Source organism: Oreochromis niloticus, linkage group LG1 (assembly GCF_001858045.2).
Source record: "Oreochromis niloticus isolate F11D_XX linkage group LG1, O_niloticus_UMD_NMBU, whole genome shotgun sequence".
NCBI classification, from domain to species: Eukaryota; Metazoa; Chordata; class Actinopteri; order Cichliformes; family Cichlidae; genus Oreochromis; species Oreochromis niloticus.
In genome coordinates this window covers 11049268-11075206 of record NC_031965.2, presented here as the reverse complement: position 1 = coordinate 11075206, position 25939 = coordinate 11049268, and the positions used below count along the sequence as shown (strand labels likewise).

General features: G+C 39.5%; 3 protein-coding genes across 13 annotated transcripts in view; all 3 read left to right on the top strand.

Moving 5' to 3' along the window:
* myo9aa (myosin IXAa) overlaps window positions 1–855 on the top strand; it is a 96493-nt gene extending 95638 nt beyond the window's left edge. For all 9 annotated transcript variants that reach the window (XM_025902398.1, XM_019354396.2, XM_019354255.2 and 6 more), the window contains one exon: window positions 1–855. This exon is cut by the window's left edge and continues 755 nt beyond it. The gene's annotated coding sequence lies outside the window, so the exon portion shown is untranslated.
* Window positions 856–4020: 3165 nt separating this feature from the next.
* Window positions 4021–10521, top strand: scamp2l (secretory carrier membrane protein 2, like). Its single transcript, XM_005455677.4, has 9 exons — window positions 4021–4279; window positions 5122–5199; window positions 5326–5412; window positions 6209–6338; window positions 6427–6555; window positions 6980–7139; window positions 7334–7435; window positions 7920–8040; window positions 8650–10521. The coding sequence occupies exons 1-9, from the start codon at window positions 4223–4225 to the stop codon at window positions 8803–8805; spliced, it is 1020 nt and encodes a 339-aa protein (XP_005455734.1). The 5' UTR covers window positions 4021–4222; the 3' UTR covers window positions 8806–10521.
* Window positions 10522–12149: 1628 nt separating this feature from the next.
* On the top strand, window positions 12150–25404 carry bbs4 (Bardet-Biedl syndrome 4). 3 transcript variants are annotated; one of them, XM_025902272.1, is made up of 17 exons: window positions 12150–12264; window positions 14573–14615; window positions 16370–17067; window positions 17555–17659; window positions 18091–18154; window positions 18412–18523; window positions 19628–19700; window positions 20061–20114; window positions 20206–20333; window positions 21253–21307; window positions 21417–21485; window positions 21671–21823; window positions 22573–22744; window positions 23004–23073; window positions 23187–23331; window positions 23416–23620; window positions 24611–25404. In XM_025902272.1, exons 3-17 carry the CDS (start codon window positions 16897–16899, stop codon window positions 24763–24765), a joined length of 1731 nt encoding a protein of 576 aa, XP_025758057.1. In that variant the 5' UTR covers window positions 12150–12264; window positions 14573–14615; window positions 16370–16896; the 3' UTR covers window positions 24766–25404. The 3 variants fall into 3 exon arrangements, with proteins under 3 accessions (XP_025758057.1, XP_003450807.2, XP_005455736.1); XM_003450759.4 differs by lacking the exon at window positions 16370–17067 and having other exon boundaries at window positions 12152–12264; window positions 17580–17659; XM_005455679.4 differs by lacking the exon at window positions 16370–17067 and having other exon boundaries at window positions 12153–12264.
* Window positions 25405–25939: the final 535 nt, after the last annotated feature.

The window sequence follows — 25939 nt, the reverse complement described above, 5'->3', positions numbered from 1 at the left end:
GAGACAAACTGAGCAGGAGGACAGAGAAAAGGGAATGTTGGAATATCCAGAAGAAAACACGGCATCAGGGAATATTACAGAGCTGGAAAGCTGAAGCAGTGTACTACAGAAATTGAGAAGAAAAACAAATCAGGCACCATCAGGCGTCACAGATGTTACAGTGAACTTAAAGCTCACAACTATAGGCTGCTTTATGAGTTTACAATCAATGTAAGCAGTGGATGCTTTGTTATTACAAAATAATTTTTCCCTTATTTAAAAATTTTAATGTCACAGAAATTCTTTATAGCATATAATATACAGGTATAAATACTGTACAAAGCCGGAACACCAGCCTCTGCTGGGTAGTTGAAGTCAAATATTTATCTTGTTTTTTTGTTTTTTTTGTTTTTTTTTTAAAATAGAGATTCTTGAACAGAGATGTTTGGGTTTGGGCAGTGGATCCCACGCTTCTGTTGTGTACATGTGGCGAGAGCTCATGCGTGACTGTATGTTTGTGTAAGACAGAAAAGAAAAAAAACCCACTTAATGTGTTTTAAGTTTGTGCTGCTTTTTTTTTTTTTCTTTTCCCCTTACAAGGGAAATACCGCCATCAAAGGGACCAAGTCAGCTGGTGTGTATTCCAGCCAAGGGGATCCCAGCTTTTTAGGAATGTTGGAAAATGTGATAAAATTCCTGCATTCACTGCTTAACAGCCATACAACTGTTATGTACAATACAGGTCATATGTACAGTATAGAGAACAAATGCCATTCTATTCTTGAAATCTATTATTATCCACTCCTCCCACTCCCAAAGCCATTCTCTCCTGTCTCTTAAGCATTTGCTCAATAGCAACCATGCAAGAACATAAAATCATTGTGTCTTGTCATTATTGATGAGTGTGTATGTTTTAGTTGTAAATGTCCAACTGCATAAGTGCAATTCTTTTCTTTAGGTCTATGTTTAAAATAGGAAATTACTCTTAATAACAGACTCACTATCATGACAGTGGGACTCTAACCGTGCCCCTGTTAGCTAACAGGGGCACGGTTAGAGTCCCACTGTCATGATAGTGAGTCAGCCATGCGCTATATAATGAACCTGAAACTGAAGCAGCTAATGCTGTCCAGTCATCTATAATTTTATTCTGCTGTTTTCCCCCAGTGTGGCATGTCAAAGTGCGTTCTGTGCAAAAGAAGCAAATTCCAAGTTGTGCATGAGCCAGGAGGGGAATTTGACATTTGGGGTAGTTACCTTGGATTAATTGTGCAAAAACAATGTGATCCAAACCAGAACAATTAGCAGGTTTAGACACAAACAATATAAAACCCTTGAATGCACACAGTATTTGGCTGTTGTAATCCATTTCTGCAATACTACTATTCTGTGACAAAATGCTAAATGGACTGGTTCTTATATAGCGCTTTTCTACTTAAGCACACAAAAGGCTTAATACAGGTCCTATTCACTCAAACATTAATATAAGCACTAGCACAATCTACCGTAACATTCACTGTCTAGTGACTAGATTAGGAGCAAACGTCTGGCCCGAGGACACTTTGGACTGAAGCTACCAGCCCAAAGTTTCTGTGCTGATGTTAATGCCAGAAGGTCTGGAGCTCCTGAGCATTCAGTGATCAAGCTGTGAATTTTACCTTGTCTGCACTTCATTAATGAGTTAATGTGATTCCTAAACACTTCCATTTTGCAAAGACACCACTTACAGAAGATCATGGGATAGTCAATTCAGTTTTATTTATAAAGCACCAAATCACAACAGTCACCTCAAAATGCTTTATACTGTAAAGACTTTGCCTCTCTAAGCAAGCATTAAGGAAACGTAGAAGAAAAGAATTCCACAATCGGACTTGCTGCTACTTTAGAATCCTATTACAGTTCCACGCTCACATTCAGTGAGCTCTTTAGGAAAAACAAAAGTTTGTAAAGACAGGCTGCATGGCTAGGTGCTGGATTTTATCCACTTGTGCCAATGGGACAGAAAGCTTCATTTCAAAGATTACGGGGCGTGACCCAAGGCTTCTGTTTATTGTATTTGCCATTTGTCACTGCAGCGACCGTTAAGTATAAGGCATAAATGTAAGCTTTTTTTGGTGATAGATGGGTGACACATTTAAGAGCTGTATAAATGAGTGGAAGATGCAGATGCTTCCACACAGGCACGCTGTATGGTCTAATTAACAGCCAGTCTGCTCTGTGGCATTAAAAAAAAAAAAAATTCTATCAAGAAAGATTCAAGAGCCTTTGAAAGAATGTTCACTGTTGAGAGATGGCTGGCAGCAGACTGAGTTAAATATAAACTGGCTGTTTGTGAAGGATCCGATGACTAAAGTGTCATCTACATTTAAATCTGTGGGAAAGAGATAAATAGGATGATAAGACTGAGATGATCAACAGGGAACATCTGATGACCATGATGTTCACACAAGTATGACACAAACAGGGTGTCCATCCCTGCAGGGGAGTTCCAGAGATTCAATACCAAGTTGTATCTGTACTTTCTGTAAAAGACCGACGACAAGTGGCACCATATTTTCTTTATACTCATCCTCGTATCGATATAATGATTTGTTCAGTGTATTCTGTACCATGCGTTTATCCAGAGAGATTGGATAAATGAACTGTTTCATGTTACAGGTCTTATAAGTTAGTAGTTTTGCAGTCTGTTCTCACCTGGAAAGTGAAATAAGACCCCATTCAAGCTTCTTCCTCTTGAAGTAGGGCAGGTACTATATACTTTATTTCCTGGTACCAGTGTTTCCTGCATTCTTTCATCATTTATCAGCTGATTTTGTTTTAAAAGGTAATATGGTTTATGGACCTAGAAGAGTTGGATATACCGAAGCAAAGTTTCAACTTTGTATTCTTATCAAACCAGTCCAGATGTATGGCTGGGGGCCTATTTCTTTTTAGTAAGATTGGTAATTCGGTAATACGACCTGAGAGACATATCTGGCCCTTTAATTGAGCTATCCAAAAGAATACGTATGCCAAATTACACAAGAATTAGACTGAAAGTCAGCGGCAACAACTCTTATGGAGTTTCACATTTTTAGTTCAAGTCCTCCTTGATATATAGAAGAGGGCAGAAGACGGGTACAACAGTGAGTGTCTATAGCAATCTGTACAATACGGTGGAGGCTAGTGCTGGAGATCTTGTCAAAATCCAACAGTACAGAAAAGTACTGCTGTATTTTGCAAAAGCATCTGATTAGTGACGGCTTCATTCTTCAGCATTACAGTCACCCCCAAACACCCTGAAAATGTAGTTTAATTTATTTCTAAAAAGGGACAACACATATTAATGAACATATCAATGCGAATATGCCAGAGGTATCCAGAAAACTACTTATTATTTGCAGTCCCTGGCAAAGGTCCTACAAAAACAATGAGTAACATCTTGTCAATGTACAACAATACAGTTTAGACAAAAAAATGCATAAAATTACAACATGAAAATCCACACTGCAAAAAGCATTCCTGGATAGAAAACCATTATTTAAACAGAGTGGGGTCAGTGTGGTGTCATCTTGACAAGAGAACAAAACAAAAGGCAGACAACATCCAAAGAAAAGCTTTGAATGACCTTCAAGAAGAGAAGAGGAGAACTATTCCTGAAGACTACTTAAAGAAATGAAAGAGATTTCAGGCTGTGTTGGAGAATAAAGGTGATTATATCAAATACTGACTTTCAAGCTTGTTAGAACTGGACTGCAGGTACTGTTTCAAACTGGAGCCACAATGTTCAGTAAACAGAACAAGTATTTAAAAAAAAAAAAAAAAAAAAAAAAGTTCTGTCAGTAGCAGATCAGGTAATTCTTATTTTCCTGGTGAACTCGTGGTTTTGCTTAGTCGTTTAAATAAGCTAATATTTCCGCAGCACCTAAAAAGGGTGCTGCGGAAAGTTTTAAAAAAGAGCTCACTCTGTGCGTTTACCTCCGCAGACTGGCTCTCATTTCGACACACACATAACCGGCGTGGACAGACTGTCACGAGAACCGCTCATTTGAAACCAATTCACATTACTGCTAAAAATAAAGGAGGGTTAATTGACTCCGGCCAACCTTCGGTGACGCGACCCACACAGGCGACGCATGCGCAGTGCCGCCGGCGTCACACAGCACCATCAGTAGGAGCAGGACCAGCGAGAGCGAGAAGGGTGAGCCGCCGGGGAGAAGGCTGCCGTCGTTGTTTATTTTACGCAATATAAACTTTTCTCGCAATGTCGGGTTTCGACAGTAACCCCTTCGCTGACCCAATGGACATAAATCCCTTCCAGGTGAGTGTTGGTTGGTTTCTGCCCGCGAATCGAGTTTCAGAAGCTTTTCATTTTCTGGTGTAAAGTGAATACAAAGATATGCTCTAACAAAAACCTGTTTGGTTGGTTGCTGGGTTTGGCCTAAGCATTTCCTGGCTAAGAATCGCCACTGTTGTCAAGTGTGACACGTTTCAATGCGATTATAAACATTTTTACGTTAAAACTGTGAATATTCGCTGGAAGTGTGCTCTGAGCTCACCTGCGCAGGTGAGCAGACCCGAGAACAGGTGCCTGCCATTAACCGGGAGTTCTCTTTTACAAGCTATTCATAGATAACACGCGTAGCAAGCCAGTGACGCTGCTTTTAACTTTATAGATAGGTTTGTTTTTGTTTCTTAGTACATTTTTTTTAATGTTTGACAGACCAGTGTTTTTTTTGTGTGTTTTTTGTCTCATTTCCAAGAGATGCCAGGTCTCTCTTGGAAATGAGATTTTTAATCTCAATGAGATTTTTACCTGGATAAATAAAGGACTAATAATTTAGGTCTTGTAGACCTAGGAAGTAAAGCTTATGAATCCACATGTCTTTGACATTTTAACTTAAGAAACTGATGCTTAATCTTTATTCAAACACACACACAAGAAACTGTAATTTAACTGAAACAAATGTGGTCCAGGGCCAAGAGTGTTATTAATAGATAATCTGGTGAGAGAAAATTCAGTGTTCAGGTGCTGCTCCTCCACTGGATGGGACACTCCTATAATTCCACAGTTGGCACCACATAAACACTGAACAGTCATGGATTCTCAGTGTCACACCTTACTGTGTGTTTGATCTTTCTTTTTTTTCCTCTTCTTCCCAGGATGCTTCAGTCACACAAGCCACCATCAGTGTCAATGACAACGTCGGGGAGTACAACCCATTCTCTTCCCCGGAAATGGTCAGCCTTTGTGTTTTAAATGGAACTGCTCATATCATATTGTGATATGGTGTTCAGCAGGAACCATATCCTTTGGTTTTATGAAAATATATTTGAAAAGAGATATTGCTTCAACCTTTTTTACAGGGACACCACTCTGGGACGACAATCCCTATCTCTGCTGCACCCTCTCAACCAGCTGTACTACAGACATCTGTGGAGCAGAACCCAAAAGTGAGTGAGACGAATGTATTTCAGCGTGTTTAAATAATGAGATCAGACAAGATTAACCGATTTCAGTTAAGTTTTCAAGAAATGGAAGTCACTACCATGCAAAGAAGAATGAGTATATTTATTTTTCTTTACTTGGTCGAATGTAGCTCGAGTGGTAGAGTGGGTCACCTACTAATCGGAAGGTCAATGGGCCAATCCCTGACTCCACATTTGCATTCCTTTGAAGAGATACTGATCCTTGAGTAGCCCCTGATGCATCCACTGGATCGTTAGTGTGTGTGTGTGTGTGTGTGTGTGTGTGTGTGTGTGTGAGAGAATGTTAATAAGCACTTTATCATGAATAATGTATAAATGTGTGCGACTGGATGAATGAGAGGTGTAGTAGAAAGAATTTTGAGTGCTCAACTGAGTAGAAAGTCTGTATCCAAGTCCCGGACCAGTCCATACATAAACAATGCTAAGAAATGCTTCTCTACCACCCACACACTTGCACTCTGATCGGTGCATCACAGGTAATTTATTAAAGGTTCAATGTCTTGCTCAAGGACACTTTGGTATGCAGATTTGATTGGTGGAGGATCTAGCCAACGATCTGCTGGTTGGTAGACAACCTGGTGTACATCCTGAGCCACAGGCGCTCCAAAAGTCATCACATTTTACTGCAGGGACCATCTAGCTTATCACTGCAAGAAAGCAGCACCTTGGATGGTTATATTAGTGCAGTACATGCATGAGGAAATTGTGTTCAACAATATTGAAGACCGTATTAAGATGCAGGTCTGCTATCACACATCAGGCTAAAGCAGCTGCTGCCCAGGCTAACCTGATCAAACAGCAGGAGGAGCTGGAGAGGAAAGCAGCAGAGCTGGAGCGGAAGGAACAGGAGCTAGAGAACAGGAGGGCAGGCAGCGCATCGAACCCCGGAGGTAAGTGGCTGCAGGTATTTGATGTAGTTGTGTTGAGTATGTGTTAAGTCTTAAATGATAATAAGGTTTTTAAATCTTTTCCTGTCAGCTAAAGAGAACAATTGGCCACCTCTTCCAAGGTTCTTCCCTGTAAAGCCCTGCTTTTATCAGAATTTTGAGGAGGAAATCCCAGAGGACTACCGCAGGATGTGCAAGAGAATGTACTACCTCTGGATGTGTATGTACCCCTGCCCTGATTGTAGTATTTTATATGCTAATCACTGACCTAAAAGGATGGTATAGTACATCAAATCTCAGCTTTTAAATTTAAAGATGTATCAAGACTTTCCACTGATCATACTTTTGATGAAGTTCATACTTTTTTCTTTACAAATGAATCATGATTTATAACTTTATCCATTACAAGATACTAGATTGTTTAAAGTCATAATTGCTGCACTAATATGTTAAGAAATACTTTATTTACCCCACATTTGGGAAAGTAATTTGTTACGAAGGAGATAATAATAACCATAATAAAGACACCATTCATGCCTATTAGTTTAAAAGTGCACAGAGGATGGTTCACCAGAACTTTTTATAAGCAGTGTTGTATTATAAGTGTATGTCTGCGTCACTGGTTTTCTTTTGCACCTCTCCAGTCCACAGTGCCACTCTCTTCCTCAACGTGCTGGCCTGCCTGGCTTGCTTCACCGTAGACAATAGCTATGGTGTTGACTTTGGTCTGGCTCTTCTTTGGTTCATTCTCTTCACCCCCGTGGCCTTCGTCTGTTGGTACAGGCCGGTCTACAAGGCCTTTAGGTATGCTGTGTCACTGGTATTGTTTACACTTATGAACTTTAATTCAAGTCTTCAAACTGTAAATGATCTCCAGACTCATTTTTATGACTTCATGCAATTGTGAAACTTAATATCTCTATTATGCAATATGTCAGCAAACCAGTGAGCACCTTCGCATTAATAATGTCCCCTTTTCCTTTTTTTCTCCTCTATAGGTCTGACAGCTCTTTCAGCTTCTTTTTCTTCTTTTTTGTCTTCTTCTTCCAAGTGGCAGTTTACATTATCCAGACTGTGGGGATTCCCCATTGGGGCAACAGGTCAGTGGGATTTATTTATTTATTTATTTTTTCCTACACTACCTGAAAGTGTGGTGGAAGTGCACCAAGATTCTGTTTTTCATCAGTATGAATGTGCATGCTGCTTTGGGATACATTCAGTGTGCATGGACCACCACATTTCTTCATTCACACATGTGTTTGTGTGTGAATTCTTCTCCTGTCTCTCCTCTATTGCATTTCTTTGACAGATTCCTGCTGCCCTAATAAATCTGGGTTGCTGCTTTGTAAGTGTGTGTAACTTTTATTTTGGGATTTCTTTTCTATCATATATAAAGCTCCTCAGGTTTCCATGTGTCATTTTTACAAACTTCATGCTTTACATTTGGTATCTGGTTGTTTGTGTATTTCTCTTTAATCCACAAAAAAAAAACTTTCAGTATAATATAATATACTGTATATAATAATTATAGAGAAAATGTGCAATTACACCTTTTTTCCTCTTGCATGTTTCTGGTTTTGACAGTGGATGGATAACATCAATCACCATGATCAGCAAGAAAAACCTGGCTGTGGCTGTGGTTATGATGGTAGTGGCTGGATTTTTCACTGTAAACTCTGTGCTGGCTATCATCCTGCTGAAAATGGTACGCAAAAGTAAAACCTCTGTTTACATATATTACTTTTAGAGGTAATCTCATTACTTTATTATGAACCTGTCAGGTTTAATATAATGTATCTTGATGAACTGAATAACCCTAAGCAAAGTATTTTAAACATGTTTTAGTTGTTGAGTTTTCTCATTTATATCTGGAAGCTACGTCAAAGACAAACTAAAAATCGCGGGGTGACAAAATGGCTTCAGAGGAAATATTCAAACCAAGTGTGTGTGCTGAATGCACTTACTCTACAGACTTTCCTCCATGTAGAAGTTCCTGGAGTGTCTTTTGGTTTATAAAGACGATAATTCATTAGAAAGTGGACATAATATTTCATCTTAATGCAAAAAGTGGGGGACAAACAAATACAACTCTTAAAACAATAATCTGTTCCTTGGCTCATAACTCTCCACTAGACATGTATTGTATTTTCAGATATCCTCCTCACTAACAGATGAATGAAACTGAACTCATGATCTCCTTTGTAGACATAAGAACCATGGCCTGAACCTTACAAGAACCAGCAGGTTAAACACGGTTTCATCATTTGATCGCCTGTCATTGTTTACAATTTTCTGTCTTTTCCTATCATCCCAGGTCCATTCTAAATACAGAAACACAGGTGCCAGCTTCACCAAGGCCCAGCAGGAGTTTTCACAAGGTGTCCTGACCAACCGAACTGTCCAAAATGCTGCAACCACCGCTGCTACCTCCGCTGCCCAGGGAGCCTTTGGCAGGAGCCAGGAAAATTAGTGATTTCTACAAGTTTTGTGTCTCTGGCTATTCTCTTTTCTGACCAGCATACCGGGCTAGCCACGTCCCAACATTATCCAGTTGGTGTAAAGGAATTTTTAGGGAAAAGGGCAAAAAGCAAGTAACTTATGAGTATATACCAAGTGGGGTGTCTCCATTCTCCATGTCCACCAAAAAACTAAATAATAAAAAAAAATGGTGTAATTTAGGTAGATGCGTAGCTAAAGACATAAAATCATCTTATAGGAATAGGACCCTACTTTCAGTTAAACTTTATTTGTATAGCATCTTTGATGAAGGACAGTGCAATTCAAAGAGCTTCACAGATGAACTGATAATGGGACGGCACATTAATTTAAAAAAAAAAAAGGTAAAAAGATTATAAAATGCAAAAATAAAATGGATGGAACTTGTAAAGACCTGCACAGATCTCATCAGCATATGTCATATTCATTTATGCTTTAGGGAAATGTCCAGTAGGAAATCTGAAGCTGGGGTTTAGATAGAGGGCAAGGTGAGGACCCCACACAAATAAAATTACAACATTTCATCACTGCATAGCTATTGAAAGCATTTAACAGAGTAGACTAAAGAGATACATGTGAGATTATCTGCAATACAAGAAACACTGATTTAAATCCAGTAATCCTTAAAGATCCCAGTAAAAAGTATCAGGATTTTTCCCTGCTAATGTAGGAATGACATACTGAGGCTTGAAATATAAACTCTTTGTCCAAGTTTGGATTCTCACTTGACATGAGAATGTTTTTTTCCATCTGTGAGCGATGGATCCACTAAATGTTTTTCGCATTACAGCAGCATGCAAAACCTTGCAGGATAACTGTCCTGACTATAAGTGCATTAATACCAATAATACACTTTATGCACAGTTGCCTTCCTCTCAGATGTCCTGTAAAAGTATAAATGATAATAAATGCATACTGTTACATTACTGTGCAGTTTGAACTTTGCTCTCCAAATTTGATGTTTTGATGTGTATATGACAATAGGATGAGCTGCTGATTAATGAAGGTGATGGGATAAAGAGGTCATTTGTACTGTTTTAATCTGTTTACTGATTTTTTTTTTTTTTAATGAAGTGAGGCTTAAAGCTGTTCTTGAAGCAAATGAAGATGTTACATTTTAATTCATGTTAAGAAAACTTGGCATAATACAGAGACTTGCAGTGATTAAAATAAAAGGGGGGGTACGGGTTTATTCATGTAAAGTTATTGAAAGTATAGAATTTGAATGTATTTACATGAAAAGTGCATTAATGAGTAGAAAGAACAATATTTTTGACTTTGTGCCCATGTTAGTTTTACTACATGTTAACTTAATTTCCTGTTTTTTCTAGCTGCACCTACTTGGAATTAGGTTTTAGTGTTTTCATCCCTTTCTCTGTGTGTGTGTGACTGTGTGTGTGTGTGTGTGTGTGTGTGTAAAGTATATAAATACTGTATACTCCTGATCTGATGTTTGTACCTCAGTGCCTTTAAACAGTAACATACAAATCTTTGTGTGAGGATTCAAGTTCAAGGCTGTTAATTCTCTTTTTTTTATCTGTAGCCTGTGGAACAACTGGTGAAGTTTTCTTGTGATCAGAATGTGTTAAGATTATGTAAATATCGGTGACTTATTTAAACATATTTACTGCTGGGGTATGCATTGGAAATCTTAACATTCAATAAACTGTACTGTCTATAAAATTCTGAATTGAAGTCTTGGAAGTGGTCTTGTTAGAAGCGTATTATTATCTATCAAAAGTGGTCCAAGGAAGGAACAGTGGTGAACCAGCGACAGGGTTATGGGCTGTCCTGTGTGGTCCGATCCAACAGGCGAGCTACTATAGCTCAAATTGCCCAAAATATTTAAACGTGGTTCTCATAGAAAGGTGTGAGAATGTCAGTGTCCATGCTGACCCCCTTCCTCTGCTGAACTTCAGCCCAACTTACAGGATTTAAAGAGTCTGTTACTAACATCAACTGATCTTTTATTACAGCACATCTTCATGGGTCTAGTGGGATCCATGCCTCGACAGAAAAAGGGGTGACCAACATAATAATAGGTAGCTGGTCATAACAGCATGCCTAATCAGTGTACATTCTGCCTAATAGACAATGTCATTCTGGCTCATTCACACAAGTTTTAACACATCGCCACAATCTTCCCAGGAGTGGATGTCAGCAAATTTATTTTATTGCAGTGTTTACACACAAGAACTACATTTCAACGTTAAAGTTTATTACAGTACATTTATTAAACAAATATGACTTGCTTTAAGGGTTGCCAGGAGGAATTCTTGGTCTTGAAGAAGAACATGGCAGCACAGCTCTTAGGAGAGATCAGCACAAAACACCTTATACTAAGGAAGGGTGATGATTTGGCCTTGTTTTGCAGCTATGGGATCTGGGCACCTTGCAGTCACTAAGTTAGCCATGAACTCCTCTGTATACCAAAAGAGTCTATAAAAGTGATGATACACAACAGGACACAGATCCCAAGCACAGCATCAATTCTATGAAAAGAAAAGATTGCAATGGCCCGGTCAAAGTCCAGACCTCAACCTGACTGAAATGCTGTGCATAAACACATATCTGCAAACCTCAATGAGCTAAAGAAATGCTGTAAAGAAGAGTGGGCCAAAATTCCTCTGCAATGATTTGAAAGACTGATAAAGTCATACAGAAAATTATTAGTTTAAGTTCTTGCTGCTAAGGGTGATTTTACAAGCTACTGAATCATGTGGTGTACTTATTTATTAAGACTACATAGAATCCTATAGAGTGAAAAAGGTGAAAGATTGCAAATTCGAAACATGAAAAAGCCACAATTCTGGTGTTTGTGTGCCCTGTTTGCATTACTAGATGTATTTTGTTTATAAGCAAAGGAAAAATCTAAAACACACAGAAATATATGGTCGGATTCTGTATACTACACTGACCGTCTTTACTGAGAGACACACATAACCATGGACCTATGATCTCTTGTCACATCCACTGGCAGACCCAACATCTATATATGACCACGTGACTGTTAGAGTTTGCCGACAGTGACGCAGACTGAGAGTAAAGTCAGTCTTAATGGACATCTACCCTGTTAAAGGTGTTGGGAGAAAAATAAAATAAAATAAATAAATAACCTGAACTATAGCTGTGTTTTTGTTTGCGAATGAAACCGAAAATCAGCATTTCATTTTTTTTCTTGAATGATTAATTTTGTGTAGCTAAGCTAAAGTCAATAAGTAGAGGAAGGGGTTGGCTAATGCATTTAATGTGACGTGGCTTTATCAGTAAAAATGGTTCTTAAACCCTTTTTTTGTAAATAAAGTTTTTTTCTTTAATCGGTCCCAGAGCACAAATCCAACCAGCTACGTGTCTGCGCGCCATTGACGTATCCATGGCAACAGCTTCTAGTGTTGATCATCCCAAGATGGCGGACGCGGAAACAACCGCAACGGTGAGTGCGATGCGAGCTGCTCCTCCTTTTCTTGAATAAACACAAACTTGACTCGAAATACAATGAAAGTGTGACACTTCGCGAGAAAGCCCGACTCCAGGTTTTGCCACACGCTTTCTATAACGCTGACTTGAACGTTAGTTAGCTAGGTGGCTAGCCTATTCTAAGTCGGCGCTAAGTTGATTAAGCTGCAGCTAAAGGCAACTTGCGAGACTAATCTCACTCACTCAAGGGCAAATTTAAACCTTAACACTGACAGCTGTAGCTGTGGCAGGGTTGCTGTGGACTGTTTGGGAAGCTTTAGCCCACCCTTAATATACGATAACGTAGAAAACGTTATCAAGCAGCTTTTCATTAACCGGCTTACCACCAATCGCAGTTCTATTATCGCTGTGGCACAATAGCTTTCAGCGTGTAATGAAATGTAGAGAATATCAATAAACTGCTAAGCATCAGCAACCACATCCAAAACAATCCACAAGTGAGGTCAAATATGGGAAGAAAAATATGTGATGCGAGAAGAACTGCGCATGCGTGCATCTACCTGTACATTTCGAAGATAGCAAATGTTACTGTTGTTGCAGTCACTGAACAGAGCATACACAGGAGCACGTTACATTGCAAAAGTTTACCGCTACATCTCAAAAATTTGAATTAAATGTATTCATTTAATATATCTGTCCATTCATCCTTTCATTTAATGGTTATTCGGGATGTGGTGGCAGCAGTCTGGCAGAGACCCCCAAACAGCCCTCTCCCAAGTCACCTCCTCCAGCTGTTCTGGAGGAACACTGAAAAGAGAGAGCAGTCGAGAGACATAATCTCTCCAGTATGTTTTGGTTATGCCTAGAAATTCTGTCCATAGAAGTTATAAACTGAATTGGTGACAAATAGGCAGCTCTTTGTCACCAAGTCTATCCAACCCTACACATTATATATACATTTTTTTATGGTGTATGGAGGGAGGAAGATGACATGTGAGCTTGTGCAGAGCAGTTCAATTCATTCTTTATCTAGCAAAGGCATATACAATTAGAATCAGCTGTAGTCCTGGAGTAGGACATGCAGTACACCATAGACTGGCAGTAGATCTGCATGCTTCTACTCTTTGATTGGGAAATAGTTTTTTTTCCTCTCTCTGTTCATTAGGTCAACACACATGTCATTCAGCTTGTTGGCCCACATTTCCACACAGCCTTTTATCAGTTTTTGAGTGGACAGGATTTTCTGTATTTTGGTGAGGGCTGCCCAAGGATTATTTTACTGTGTACCACACAGTCATGTGAAAAGTCATGTGTTTTTGCAGGACTCTGTGCAGTGCTCTGAGAAACCAAGTACACCCCATGATTCAATAGCCTGTAGAGGTACCATGTAAAAGCAATAACTTGTAATAATTATTAGTAATACTTGTTTGCATGACTTTATCTTCACAAAGTTGCTTCACTTCATTAAGGTTTGTGAGCATTTGTTTATGCACAGTTCTCTTAAGGTCCTGGCAGAGCATTTCAGTCAGGTTTTGGTGTGGACTTTAACTGGACAATTGCAACACCTTGATTGTTTTCTTTTTCAGCCATTCTCTTGCACTTTAGTATGCAGGAGAGTTCGTGATCGACTCAATAACATGGTGCTCAGGCCCTGTGGCTACAAAACACACCCATGGTATTGGTATGAGGTGTTTGTGCTGATATGCTGTGTTGATCTTTACCATACACAGCGCTGTGCATCATGACCAAAGATCTGTACTTTGATCTCATCTGTCCAGTGGACATTTTTCAGAACTTTTGGAGTTTGGTTCAAACCTAAGCTGTGATGCCAGGCTTTCTCCTGGCAATCCTACCAGAAAAGCCATAATTGTTTTTTCTAATTGTGCTGTCATGAACTTTAAATTGTAACATGCAAACTGAGGCCTTTAGAGTCTGAGATGTAGTGCTTGGATTTTTTTTCTGCATTTTCTCTGAGCAGTAAGCATCTGACCTTGGGGTGATTTTGAAGGGACGCCCACTTCTGGGAAGGTTGTTGCATTGTGTTAAAACACACCTGTTTGCTCCAAACCAGCAAACTAAAAGAAAACATCATCTTTGATAGAGGTGCTCACACTTGCCGATGATCAGTTAATTAAGTGCATCTGATTGGCTGGCTGCTACTGACCTTCTTAATTCATATAGAAGAAGTAAGGATCGATGTAGCTTTTCACAGGTCTGCATAGAGTCCTGAGAGTCCTGAGGAAGCTTTTCTTTTTCACTTGACTTTCAGACTCCTGTTTGCTGTTATTTATTTTTCTGCTTGTGTTGTTTGTCACATATTTCAGCTCCCTGTTGCTACTGAACCCAAGAAACGTCGGGCGCCTAAAGGTACAGTGAAAGTACTGCAGGTCATGTTCTGAAATTAATTGAATTATTTTCATGTCGTTGTGTGACATTCATTTTTTTAAAATTCATTTCTAAAAGTTGGTTAAGTGTTGATAACTGAAACTAAAGGTTTTGGAAGTGAACGGCCTGCAGAGGTCACCCTCACCCTTCTGTTTGTTTCCGCTGTAAGGAACAGGCTGTGGCTACATTATGCTGCTGAGCCATTTTCCAGATATTTCTCTGTGTAGAAAATGTCTGGTGATCATTAGAGGATGTTTTGTCATCATTATTGAAGCCTAATGTGCCATTAAATAGTTTATACTTCTGCCCACAGATATTTTGTCTTTTTTTCTTTTATAGTGCTTTGTAATAATAATAATAATCAGAGCTACTGAGAATTGCATCTCTGTGGAAGCAGTTGAATACATGCTATGATGTGGTAATGATAATTTTTATTTAGCATGCAAACCCTTTCCTGGGTTGTACTTAATATGATTCGAAGACACACCCCTGTTCTAACTAAGTTAAAAAAAACAGAAAGTAAAGATTGGATTTTAGGAGACGAATACACATACACCAATGGGAGCAGACTTGAAAACAACCTGAACGCAGAGGAACTTTAAAATTGAGATGCAATGTTTTAAAGCCGCTGCTGAGTTAAAAATAAAGTGGCAGCTGGGTGCATGAACTTCACAGATTCATCTACAGGGAATTGTGACTTCATTATGCCTCATACAGACTGTATACGCAAAAATAGTTCTATAAAAAGTTCTCCAAATGCAAAGTGTGTTAAAGTATATATCAGCCGATTTTTGGCACTTCATCACTGAAACTTGGGATCACGACTGGAATAAAACAGTCACATGCAAGGACTGATCCCTTTTGCAATGTAGACATTTAAAGATTTGACATAATCAAGCAACGAGACATAAACCTTAATTGTGTCCATAAATCACAGTCATTCTGCAGTTACCATCGTGAAATGTAATTATGGTTATTTAAGGCATACACAAATTTACCTTTGCTATGCAGAGTAGTATGCAGAGTATATTATGTTAGATTTTGAGGACGGCAGTTTGTGCATTCTTAGTGTTAATACCTGACAGGTGTTGTGCAATGGAAAGATCTAAAGTAAATTTTAAAAAAAATAGTACAGTATGTTAGATTTTAATAAAATCCAGTGTGAATTTCTTGACTCTAATGTAGCAGTCTGCCTTATTTTTTTCAGGATACTGACAGTCATTTCTGGCACATTCCTGATAAAGGAAAAAAAAAAGTGTCAGCATCTTGATGTGAGACTAAATGACTTGACAAGATGAAGGCTTTTTTTGGAGGGTTTTTTTGTGTGTGTGGTTGAACTTCCAAAAATAATATTCATCATATTTTTCATTACGTTCTCCCCATGTGTCTTTTGATCTCAGCATGCCTCTCCTCTGCTCTTATCCCCTTTTAACAGATGGTTGAAACACATTGAGGGCAAAGCTGCCTTAGCTTCATCCAGATCAAATATAACAATGAGAAAACTCTCTCTTTGCAATGAAGTTTTTCACATTACTATATTTAGGAGACCTCGTGCTGGGCTGTTCTTCTGTGCTTCTTTCTATCCTTCTCTCATACAGTAGTTGTAGGAATACACGTTACCCATGTATCCCATCACTCCTCTCCAAATTCTGCCTTGCTTTATGTATGTGGACCATAGAGCACCGCAGGACCACAGCTGAAACCCAGAGACAAGAATATTATTGCTGTCTCAGCAGGAAGAAAGCGGATTAGGGTCCCTACAAATAGGGCCATTCCCAGTCTTGACGTGGCAAACGTGTGGAGCCCGTGCCGTTTCACAGTCGGCGATGGAGTGGATTTCCGTGAAGTATCTGGAATGGGCTCAAGTTCTAGCAGCAGATCGGCAAAGCTCTTCTTGAGGCGATGAAAGATAAAAACAGAGGGGAGCTTTGGTGTAATTCACACTGTATATTTTTTTTTTTAACACTCAGAGTTCGTTAACGATACTCACCCCCCCACCAGTGTCAATGGTAAAGCCTAGCACTGTATTTCACAATGCCTTCAATCCTATTTTTAGCCTCAGAGGAAGGTAGTAGGTGCAAGATAACGGGATTACCAGAATCAGACTCGCTTGAATTGGAATTATGTGTGTTTCCTTGTAAAATGAAATGTTGTACTCCACTGGGAAGAGGACTTGGAGGCGTTGTGGTTCGGTTCTCGAGGTTACCTAACCCTTTCTAAAGCTGGCTTTACATTGTTCTGCTCATTCCTTCAGCCTCCCTCTATGACTCTGTCTCTATACCCTCGCTCTTCTGTCACAAGCACCTGGCTTGCGAGAGACATTGTTGCCCTGGCAACAGGGAGAATATCTCAACCTGTCGAGACATTAAATGAGAGACACGGGGGAGAGGAGGGGAAAAAAAGCACAGTTTGTAACGCAAAACTTGCTTACAAGGTGACATTTACAGAGTGGCTGGTGAATTGATTACAGTTTAGCCTGGGGTTTCTGGTTGAAGTGTTAACATCTATGTTAACTGTCACATCAAAGACTTGCTAGCAACTGCATGGGGAGGCTGCTTTCAGGATTATTTATTCAGCTGTCAAATTAGAAAAGATGGCATACATTAAAAATAGTTCTAATAGACATTACTCTTAATAGGCTGAGCCATCTGTTCATAAGAAAAAGAAAAAAAAACTGCTAACGAGCTAAGATTTGCGGCATGCCTACTCGGTGACTTGACTTAAATTTAGCCTGTGGATTTAGGTTGCAGTGTTACATCTGTGTTAACTGTCAGATCAGAGACTTACTAATGACTGCAAAAGGAGGGCTCTTTAAGGATTAATCACTGAGCTATCAGCCAAATAAGACATCATCTGCACAATAACATGCTCAAAAGTTCTTGTTTTTTTCCCCAAAATCCTTATTCATTTGTAATATTTAGATTTTTATGCTGTTCCTCCACCCAGCCCCAGAGCTTCCTATTGTGGAGAGAAGGAACTGGTTAATCCATCAGCACTATATCCTCAAGGACTACGATACCTGTAAGGTAAAGTGCCTTCATTCCTCAGTTCTGTTTGCGGCATAGTCTGTCATTGACCTGTGACTGTGCTCAGTGTCAGCGTGATTGACTGAAAGACCCACTCTGACCTCAGTGAAGATAAACATGATGAAGATATTGAGTTCCCAACACGCACGCGGCTTTGTCTAAGACCCGATTAATTCGCTGCGTGCAGAGCTGTTCATTGAAACTGCTTCGCACTTAATAAAGTCTCTGAATAGTACTTGTTAGATATATTACTGGACTACTCCTGCACGCGTTCTCTTTGCATATCTAATTTGTGTAAGGCGATAATGACATACATTCCTTCCGCTTAGTCTGTTAATATCTACAGATGTACAGAACAGAGTGTAATATTCCTCTATATCATCTGAGTACTGGATGGATTTCGAAATTGTCTTTCCACTGCGCCTTTTTAGGTTATCATCAAAGACCAACTGCAGGAGACTAATGGGATGTGTGAATATGCCATATATGTTCAAGGTGAGCCATCATTTTTGTAGCAGCCATTCCCCTTTTCCGCTTTTAATGTGTAAGATATTTTTTTAACAGCTACATCAAGTAAAACCTCTGTGGTAGTCAACACCAGAGCTGCACAAGTACATGATTTAGTTTCCCCAAAAACTGCTCTTTGGACCTCATGCTGTGCCTTTGATTTTTTTTAAATGCGTTTTTTTTTAATTCCTCAAGCAGATGAAGATCCTTTTATTTTGTGTGTGTGTCTTTATTTCTTTGTGCAGCACTAATCTTACGTCTTGAGGGCGAGATCCAGCAGTCCCTGGAGCTGTTTCAGAGCTGTGCCATCTTAAATCCCAACAGCGCAGACAATCTTAAGCAAGTGGCCCGATCACTGTGAGTCTTCTGCACTGAAGCCTCTATGAGCGCATCAGTGCCTCTCCATTAGCTAACAAGACAGACACAGGGGAGAAATATACAGTGATAACAGTGACACTGCAGGCCGCTTACAGCCAGAACCTTCAGCGCTTAAGGGGAAACACTGGAGAAAAACCAGTTTTTTAATGCTCTGGTCAGCTTTAAGATTTTGGTCCATATTGACATGATAACATCACATGGTTACTGCAGATTGCAGCACATCCATGATGGAAATCTACCACCAAATCCCAAAGGTGCTCTATTGGATTAAAATATGGTGACTGTGGAAGCCATCTGAGTACAATTTGAGTGCATAGTCATGTTTAACAAATCAGTTTGACATTATTTGAAGTTTGTATGGTTTGTTAGTCTGCTGACAGCGGCCATCAGAACATAGCACCCTGTGGTCACAAAGGGATGGTCATGGTCAGCAACAATACTCAACAAAGATCTCATTTAAATGGTGCTTAGTTTATACTAAAGAGGTCAAAGGGGGTCGTGAAATATCCCACACACTGTTAAACCACCAGCAGCCTGAACCATTCATACAAGGCAAGACCCATGCTTACATGTTGTTTATACCAATTCTGACCCTACTGAATGTTGCAACAGAAATCGAGACTCAGCAAACCAAGCAACAGTTTTCCATTGTTCTATTATCAAAGTCACTTAAATCACCTTTCTTCCCCATCCTGATGCTCAGTTTGATTTAATCAGGTCATTTTGACCATGTCTATGTGCTGAAATGCATTTAGTTGTTGCCATGTGATGTTTGTATTTATGACTAGATGAACAGGCATTCCTAATAAAGTGGCAGGTGAGTTTATATGAACACACAGTTTCATTAACGTTATGTTATAAAGATGTTGTCTCTATTATCAGTAATCCAATGGGAAAGTTCAGGGCTTATAGTAAAGTTTTATCCTCTTGACCTGTAATGCCTCCCTTTAGTTTGTAAAGAAAAATGAATACAGCTTCATTGAATGGTTTGTTTTTTAATGTTGTAATAATAGCTATTCTGAAAGCAGTAATTAAAATGGGTTATCGTCTCTTATGGATTATTGTTGTTTATTGTTTCTTCAGATTTCTTCTGGGAAAGCACAAAGCAGCTATTGAATTCTATCATGAAGCTGCAAGGCTCAACGAGAACGACTGGGTAGTAGAAAGCAAACACTCTTAATTCCTACTTTGTCTTTAAGTTTTTTTTTTGCAGAGATTATAGCACCGACAAATTCTGCCAACATTTAGAGTGGGAAATTACCTTGACTGAACCTTTTCTTCTCACACTTGCAACAATTTATCACAATCAGCTCTGTGGTTGCACCTCCAAATTCGTCCAGGGCTGTTTTACTAGGGGGCTATCAAAGTTGTGCTACCATTAATCACTCCCACTTCCTTCTCTAATGCTACTGCAGAACTGTTGGCCTATATAACTTTTATATTTGGAAATGAAATTCAGCTCAGCCCATGCAATGCAAAAATGATCCATGTAAAATCTGACATTTTCTCACCCCAGGAAATCAGTCATAATCTGGGATTGTGCTATTTCTTCATCAAAGACTTCAAAAATGTGAGTACAGCTGAGTTTACCAACACTATAGCAGGACAAATTGTAGTTGTTCCACAGGGATTTGATCATTTTGATCTTCTGTCTCTGTCAGGCTGAGGAGCATCTAAAGATAGCTCTCAAGATAAACAAGCACGACAAAACCTTCATGATGCTTGGGAAGGTTCACCTGCTGGCTGGAGAAACCGACAAGGCCATAGAAGTGTACAAGAAAGCGGTGGAGTAAGTGCATATATATAATGTTAGCCATTCATGCTTGATGTTGTTGGGTATTGCTCTGTATGTGTTATACTTTGAAAAATTCTTGACATACATGTACAGCAGTCCATTAGAGCTAATACATTTCTCAAAAACCCAACCTAAACAGTCTAATGGGGGCTGTCCCACTAAAATCTCCCAAAAATATTAATGAGAACACCAGCACTCACAGCATGATACCAACATTGCTTGACAGCAAAAAGAAAAATGTGGGGTTTTTTGGCCTGAAAATATTAATGATGTTCTCATTAAGGAATTGTTTATGACAACAAAGTCAAACAATTTTCTTTAGATTGCATCCTGTCGAGAAGTTCAAACATACCGCCATCAAACATTGGTTCAGAAGGTTCTCGCATACTTTAAGTTGTTTCATCTTGGTTTTTATTTTTATGACTTTTCTGTCTCCAGAAATCATTTTATTCAACGCTTAAAGCTTTGCCACATTTTTAACTCTGGGTTCAGTATAAATGCAGTTAATTTCCACTTCTCCTCGCATGTTGAATATTTAAACATTAGGCCGTGGTGTAAATAAGGAAATGACATCTGTGTCTATAATAGAGCTCATTATGGCTGCCTCCTGTTGGGGGTAAATGAATTAATCAAGTGCCCCAATACTGGTGTCGCTTTTAATGAGACTTACCACTGTGATTCTTATTTTAATGCCAATCTGCCTCTTCTCTACCGTTTTTCTTTGAGCCCCATCGTCCCTCCACAGGTCATAATTAATACTCCACAATTATACCGAATCAAAGGCTGATTGAATAATCACGAGATTCCCTAGATATCAGCTGCTGTATCTTTGCTCAAGAACAAGCGCATGCATTGAATATGATTGCTGGCATAGGTTAACTGACATTATTCTTTTGGCTCATCTCTTTTTCAGATTTTCTCCAGAAAACACTGAAATCCTCACAACACTGGGCCTGCTGTTTTTGCAGGTAAGCAGATTTCTTTTTCTTTTTTAAAATAACCTTTGAATGAAATGATATGCCCATAAATGATGAGCACAGCAAAAAAGGAATGACAGCAATCTTCTCTTTGTTTGAGCTTGGGAAATACCAGAAAGCATTTGAACATCTTGGGAATGCCCTCACCTTTGACCCCAACAATTATAAGGTATGTGGGTACATACACATTACAATTAGGCAGAAGCTTATTTTGTTACTCACCTCCTCAAGGACAGTGCACCAGGTTCCTTTTAAATCAGTTCATTCCCTGTCAGATGTTACGGCCTGACTTTCATCTTTCATCAAGGCTACATCTTCCTCTAATATCTCTCTAATCATTGTTTTTATTCCTAGGCCATCCTGGCTGCAGGCAGCATGATGCAGACCCATGGTGACTTTGATGTGGCTATGAACAAGTACAGGGTGGCAGCATGTGCTGTGCCGGAGAGTCCCCCTCTGTGGAACAACATTGGCATGTGCTTCTTTGGGAAAAAGAAATATGTAGCTGTGAGTAATGTTTTTTTTCCTGCTTGTTTTCATCCAGTTTGGATGAGAAAACTGCCAAAAGGCAACACACACAAAAGGCCTACTCGGTGTTATTTCCACACCAACCATGGCTCGTGCCTTTAATCACAGCCCAGCCACTTAATTCTGCTGTTTCTGAAGGAGCCCTTTGTGTATACAATACAGTGCCTATCCTATCTTTTATTTGATAGAGACAGCGTAGATAGACAGGAAAGTGGGGAGAGAGAGAGAGGGGGGAAGGCATGCAGCGAAGGGGCACGGCACATACGCTGCCTTTACTGTATGTATCTGCTAGGTGTTGGGATATATGTTTTAGATAGATAGATAGATAGATAGATAGATAGATAGATAGATAGATAGATAGATAGATAATGTAAACATATCTTAATTTGAAAGGCAACTTCATTTAATTCTTTTTTCCTAGTTTAGAAATCCCAGCATGTTGTGGGGATGAGTGAGTACTATACAAATTCAACATTTTCTGTAATCTTCATTAATCTTGAGAAAATGAAATCAAACCCCCCAAAACTCTGTAAAACATAACTTCATTACAATTCTGGTGGTTATTCTTTGGCTAAAACCTTCAGAGGGTCTGGCACAATTCCCTCTTCAGGAAACTTCTACATATGTTCCTGAATCTGTTGTTCCTGTTTGTTCTTCTTCATATATTATTAAGATACTCACCTAAAGGTCCTGACAATTTCTCTCTCCTAACTTCACGTCTCCCACAGGCCATCAGCTGCCTGAAGCGGGCCCACTACTTGTCTCCTTTTGACTGGAAAGTGTTGTACAACCTTGGTCTGGTACACCTCACCATGCAGCAGTATGCCTCTGCCTTCCACTTCCTCAGCGCAGCCATCAATCTGAATCCACGAATGGGGGAGCTCTACATGTTGCTGGCAGGTACGGAGTGAGTGAGACAGACAAATCCTTCATGATTTAATTCTGCCTGAAGAGAAAATCTATGATGGCAAAAACAGGGGTAGCTTTTTAAATAGCACTTTACTGAAAATGTCGCTGCTTAAAGGATTTTGGGGGGGTTATAAATGTATTCGTATTTACATTAAATCTATTCATCCTCAGCAGCTTGAGCACATTTACATTTGATTTGAAAATTGAAAAGGGCTTGTATGTGACAAAATAATTCCTGTCTCATTTTTAGTTGCTCTGACCAACTTGGAGGATGTCGAGAACGCCACCAGATCTTACGAGCAAGCTGTGACTCTGGACGAGTGAGCCTGTCCTACGTAAAACCTTGAAACTCCCATTGATCTGAATTTAAAACTGTATCAGATCACTGATTTTTTTTTTTTTTCCCCTCTTCTTGGTGATCAATTTTCCACAGATCCAACCCCCTGGTTAACCTGAACTTTGCAATCTTCCTCTATAATCATGGAGACAAGAAGGGAGCTCTGGATCAATACCAGGAGATGGAAAGGAAAGTCAACATACTCCGAGACAGCAGTAGCAACTTTGAATTTGATCCTGAGGTACTGCAGATCCTGATATCAATGATGTCTCTGAAGTTAGTGGTCATTCTTTGTTCCAACGCAACACATTTTAATCCCTAACAGCTAATGGACATGGCTCAGAAGATGGGAGCTGCTCTACAGGTGACAGAAGCACTGGTGTGGACTAAACCAGGCAAGGACTCCAAATCAAAACCAAATTCTGCAGCAGCCACCAAAACCCCCGGTGCTCCCCTCGGTACTAACCAAGTCCTGGGTCAGGCCATGTCTTCAGCCGCAAGCTACAGCAAAAACATTCAGCTGTCAACAGGTACACACGACCAGTTATGGTCTCGTTTAAAGCAATATTTCATGATCCGCCTCCACGGTGAAGCCTCTCTTGTGCTGTTTTGATCAAAGATGAAGGGGACGTTTGTTAAAAACCTGAAACATCAAAGTCAAACCGAATCTCTCGCTTACATTTGTTCTGAACGCAAACTCAAAACGACTTCCAAGGAGTCCAGTGTAACGCCGGCAGTGTGGGTGATGATATGTTTTGCAGCTTCCACCTCTCTGCGTCACACCAAAGCTCTTTTTTTTTCATTCAAAAGGAGAACTTGAAAATATCACTTCCCTGTATATTCAAAGGCTCGTGCCTTCACTGCTGTAGCAGATTGTATATACAGGGTAAGGCGAAATGGGATATGTGGGGAAAAAACGAAGTCAACCTATTGCCTGTGTGCTGTATGTTCTATTCTTGGCAACAAAAGAGAATCAATCGTGTGGAAAAATGACACACAGGTAAGCTTATGAATTCAAGGCTACTATGCAGTGATTGCAGCGGCTTACAGCTCTCAAAGGTAAGTGGATAGTAGTGCTTTTCTTCACTGGAGCCAATGGCCTGCATTTTCTCCCACTCATGTGTAGCTGGTAACAAATATCACCAGAACAATAGATCCATATTCAGTGACATTGGCATTTTATGTAATTCCACAGTTCTGGCATCTATGTAGTCCCTAACAACCAGCAATTACCAGCCATTGTTTGGCAACCAACCAACTTGAATGTGTATGTATTTTACAGCTGGATTTAGAAACATCTGGTACTATCGGCACATCTGCACAGAGATTAATTAAATTGTGTTCTGTACCGTGTGACATAATATAGACATTCACAGCCTGGGACCAGTCACACTGGCTATTCCTGACTAATGCTGCAGAACTCAGCATTAATGAACCCCATGCGTCTCATCAGAAAGTAAAAGATTTCTGATAAGCTTGTAGCGAAACAAACCTGCATGAATTCTGTTTGTCGTTTTCAGGGGTATCCAGAGGCCCTTCCAATGCAGGAGAGCCAGAAGATGATGTACTGGAAGCCCCCAGCCCACCTTCCGATCCTCCGGGATCCCCAGAGCCCGCAGAGTCGGACAATCCTAAACCCAGAACCTCCAAAATGAAATCAAAGGTGCAGGAATGAATTCTCTTGGTGGCTACAGTCTTACACTACGTGTGTCATCTTTGAGGTCACCTATTTGTAATGGAGGACAATTAAGCCTCTTTGAGCGCAGCCAAGCTACTGTATTTGTGCTTTTTCTAGCTCATGGTAGTTCAGTCTTGGTTTTAATTTACCAGCACAGAAGTTTCACGTCCTGCTCCAACATTTCCATATGAAAAGGGTGTGGTCGGTGTTCACTGTTATGCCTCTCATCTCAGAAATATCAGTACACAACTCACCGATGTAAACCAACAGTTTTTTAACTTAGCTGTACATATTTGTACATTTAAGAATTCAAGAAAGAAAGTCTCTATTCAGCAAAATGGTGATAACGGGCCTGTGAAGTTGCAAGCATTCATTTATAATGAGCTTAGCAATAAAGTTAAAGGATGGATTTTATTTGTACTGATTGTCTGATATGATCCAGTCAATGTGAAGGAAATGCTGTGACAATCACTGCTACAATGTGAGGATAGAATGGGAGCTTTTTCAATTGTTCCTGGATATATATAGTTTGTTTGATAGGACCTGAGTATAAATAGTGATACATGCTTTTATATGTGGATAAGTGTTATGTTTATAGAGTAATGTATTTAATATTAAATAAGATTTTAAATAAAACCGCTGTCCGCTTCTTTTGTAAAGTCCAGATTATGTGCTGTATTATTGTGTCAAGGTGATTCAGTTAGGCAGACGCCACCAACAGGGGACAGTATTGTTTAACAGCTTTCCAACATACACTCTACAGTCAAGTGAGAAAAAGTTTTTCAAGGAAAAATGAAATACTCTCACTGCTTTCATTAGAATTAGGAAGATATTTGATTAAGAGCATTTGATTAGCAGACAAGTGTTGCTAATCAAATACTCTTGATTAACCTAGCATCAAGAAGTTTGAGCACCTCTATAAAAAAAAAAACAAGTTTTGGCATTTGTTGGTCTGGAGCATTCAGCTGTGTGTTAACACAATACCACAATCTTTCCATGAGTGGTTGTCCCAGCAAATTCATCCCAAATGTCAAAGAAACTGAAAAACCCCAAAGCTAAATTTCAGACTCCACAGGCTTTGGTTAGCATGTTACAATTTAAAGTTCATGATGGTGTAATTATGAAAAGACTGAACAGCTACGTCCTGTTTGGAAAGGTTCCCAGCAGAAAG

Excerpts from the sequence above, each read along its gene's own strand:
- scamp2l (XM_005455677.4), top strand. The coding sequence starts at position 4,223 with ATGTCGGGTTTCGACAGTAACCCCTTCGCTGACCCAATGGACATAAAT. Across the intron at positions 6,556-6,979 it reads AATGTACTACCTCTGGATGT|TCCACAGTGCCACTCTCTTC; the intron begins GTATGTACCCCT and ends GCACCTCTCCAG. Across the intron at positions 8,041-8,649 it reads CTATCATCCTGCTGAAAATG|GTCCATTCTAAATACAGAAA; the intron begins GTACGCAAAAGT and ends CTATCATCCCAG.
- bbs4 (XM_025902272.1), top strand. The coding sequence starts at position 16,897 with ATGACTCTGTCTCTATACCCTCGCTCTTCTGTCACAAGCACCTGGCTT. Across the intron at positions 19,701-20,060 it reads GGCTCAACGAGAACGACTGG|GAAATCAGTCATAATCTGGG; the intron begins GTAGTAGAAAGC and ends TTCTCACCCCAG. Across the intron at positions 23,332-23,415 it reads ACTTTGAATTTGATCCTGAG|CTAATGGACATGGCTCAGAA; the intron begins GTACTGCAGATC and ends AATCCCTAACAG.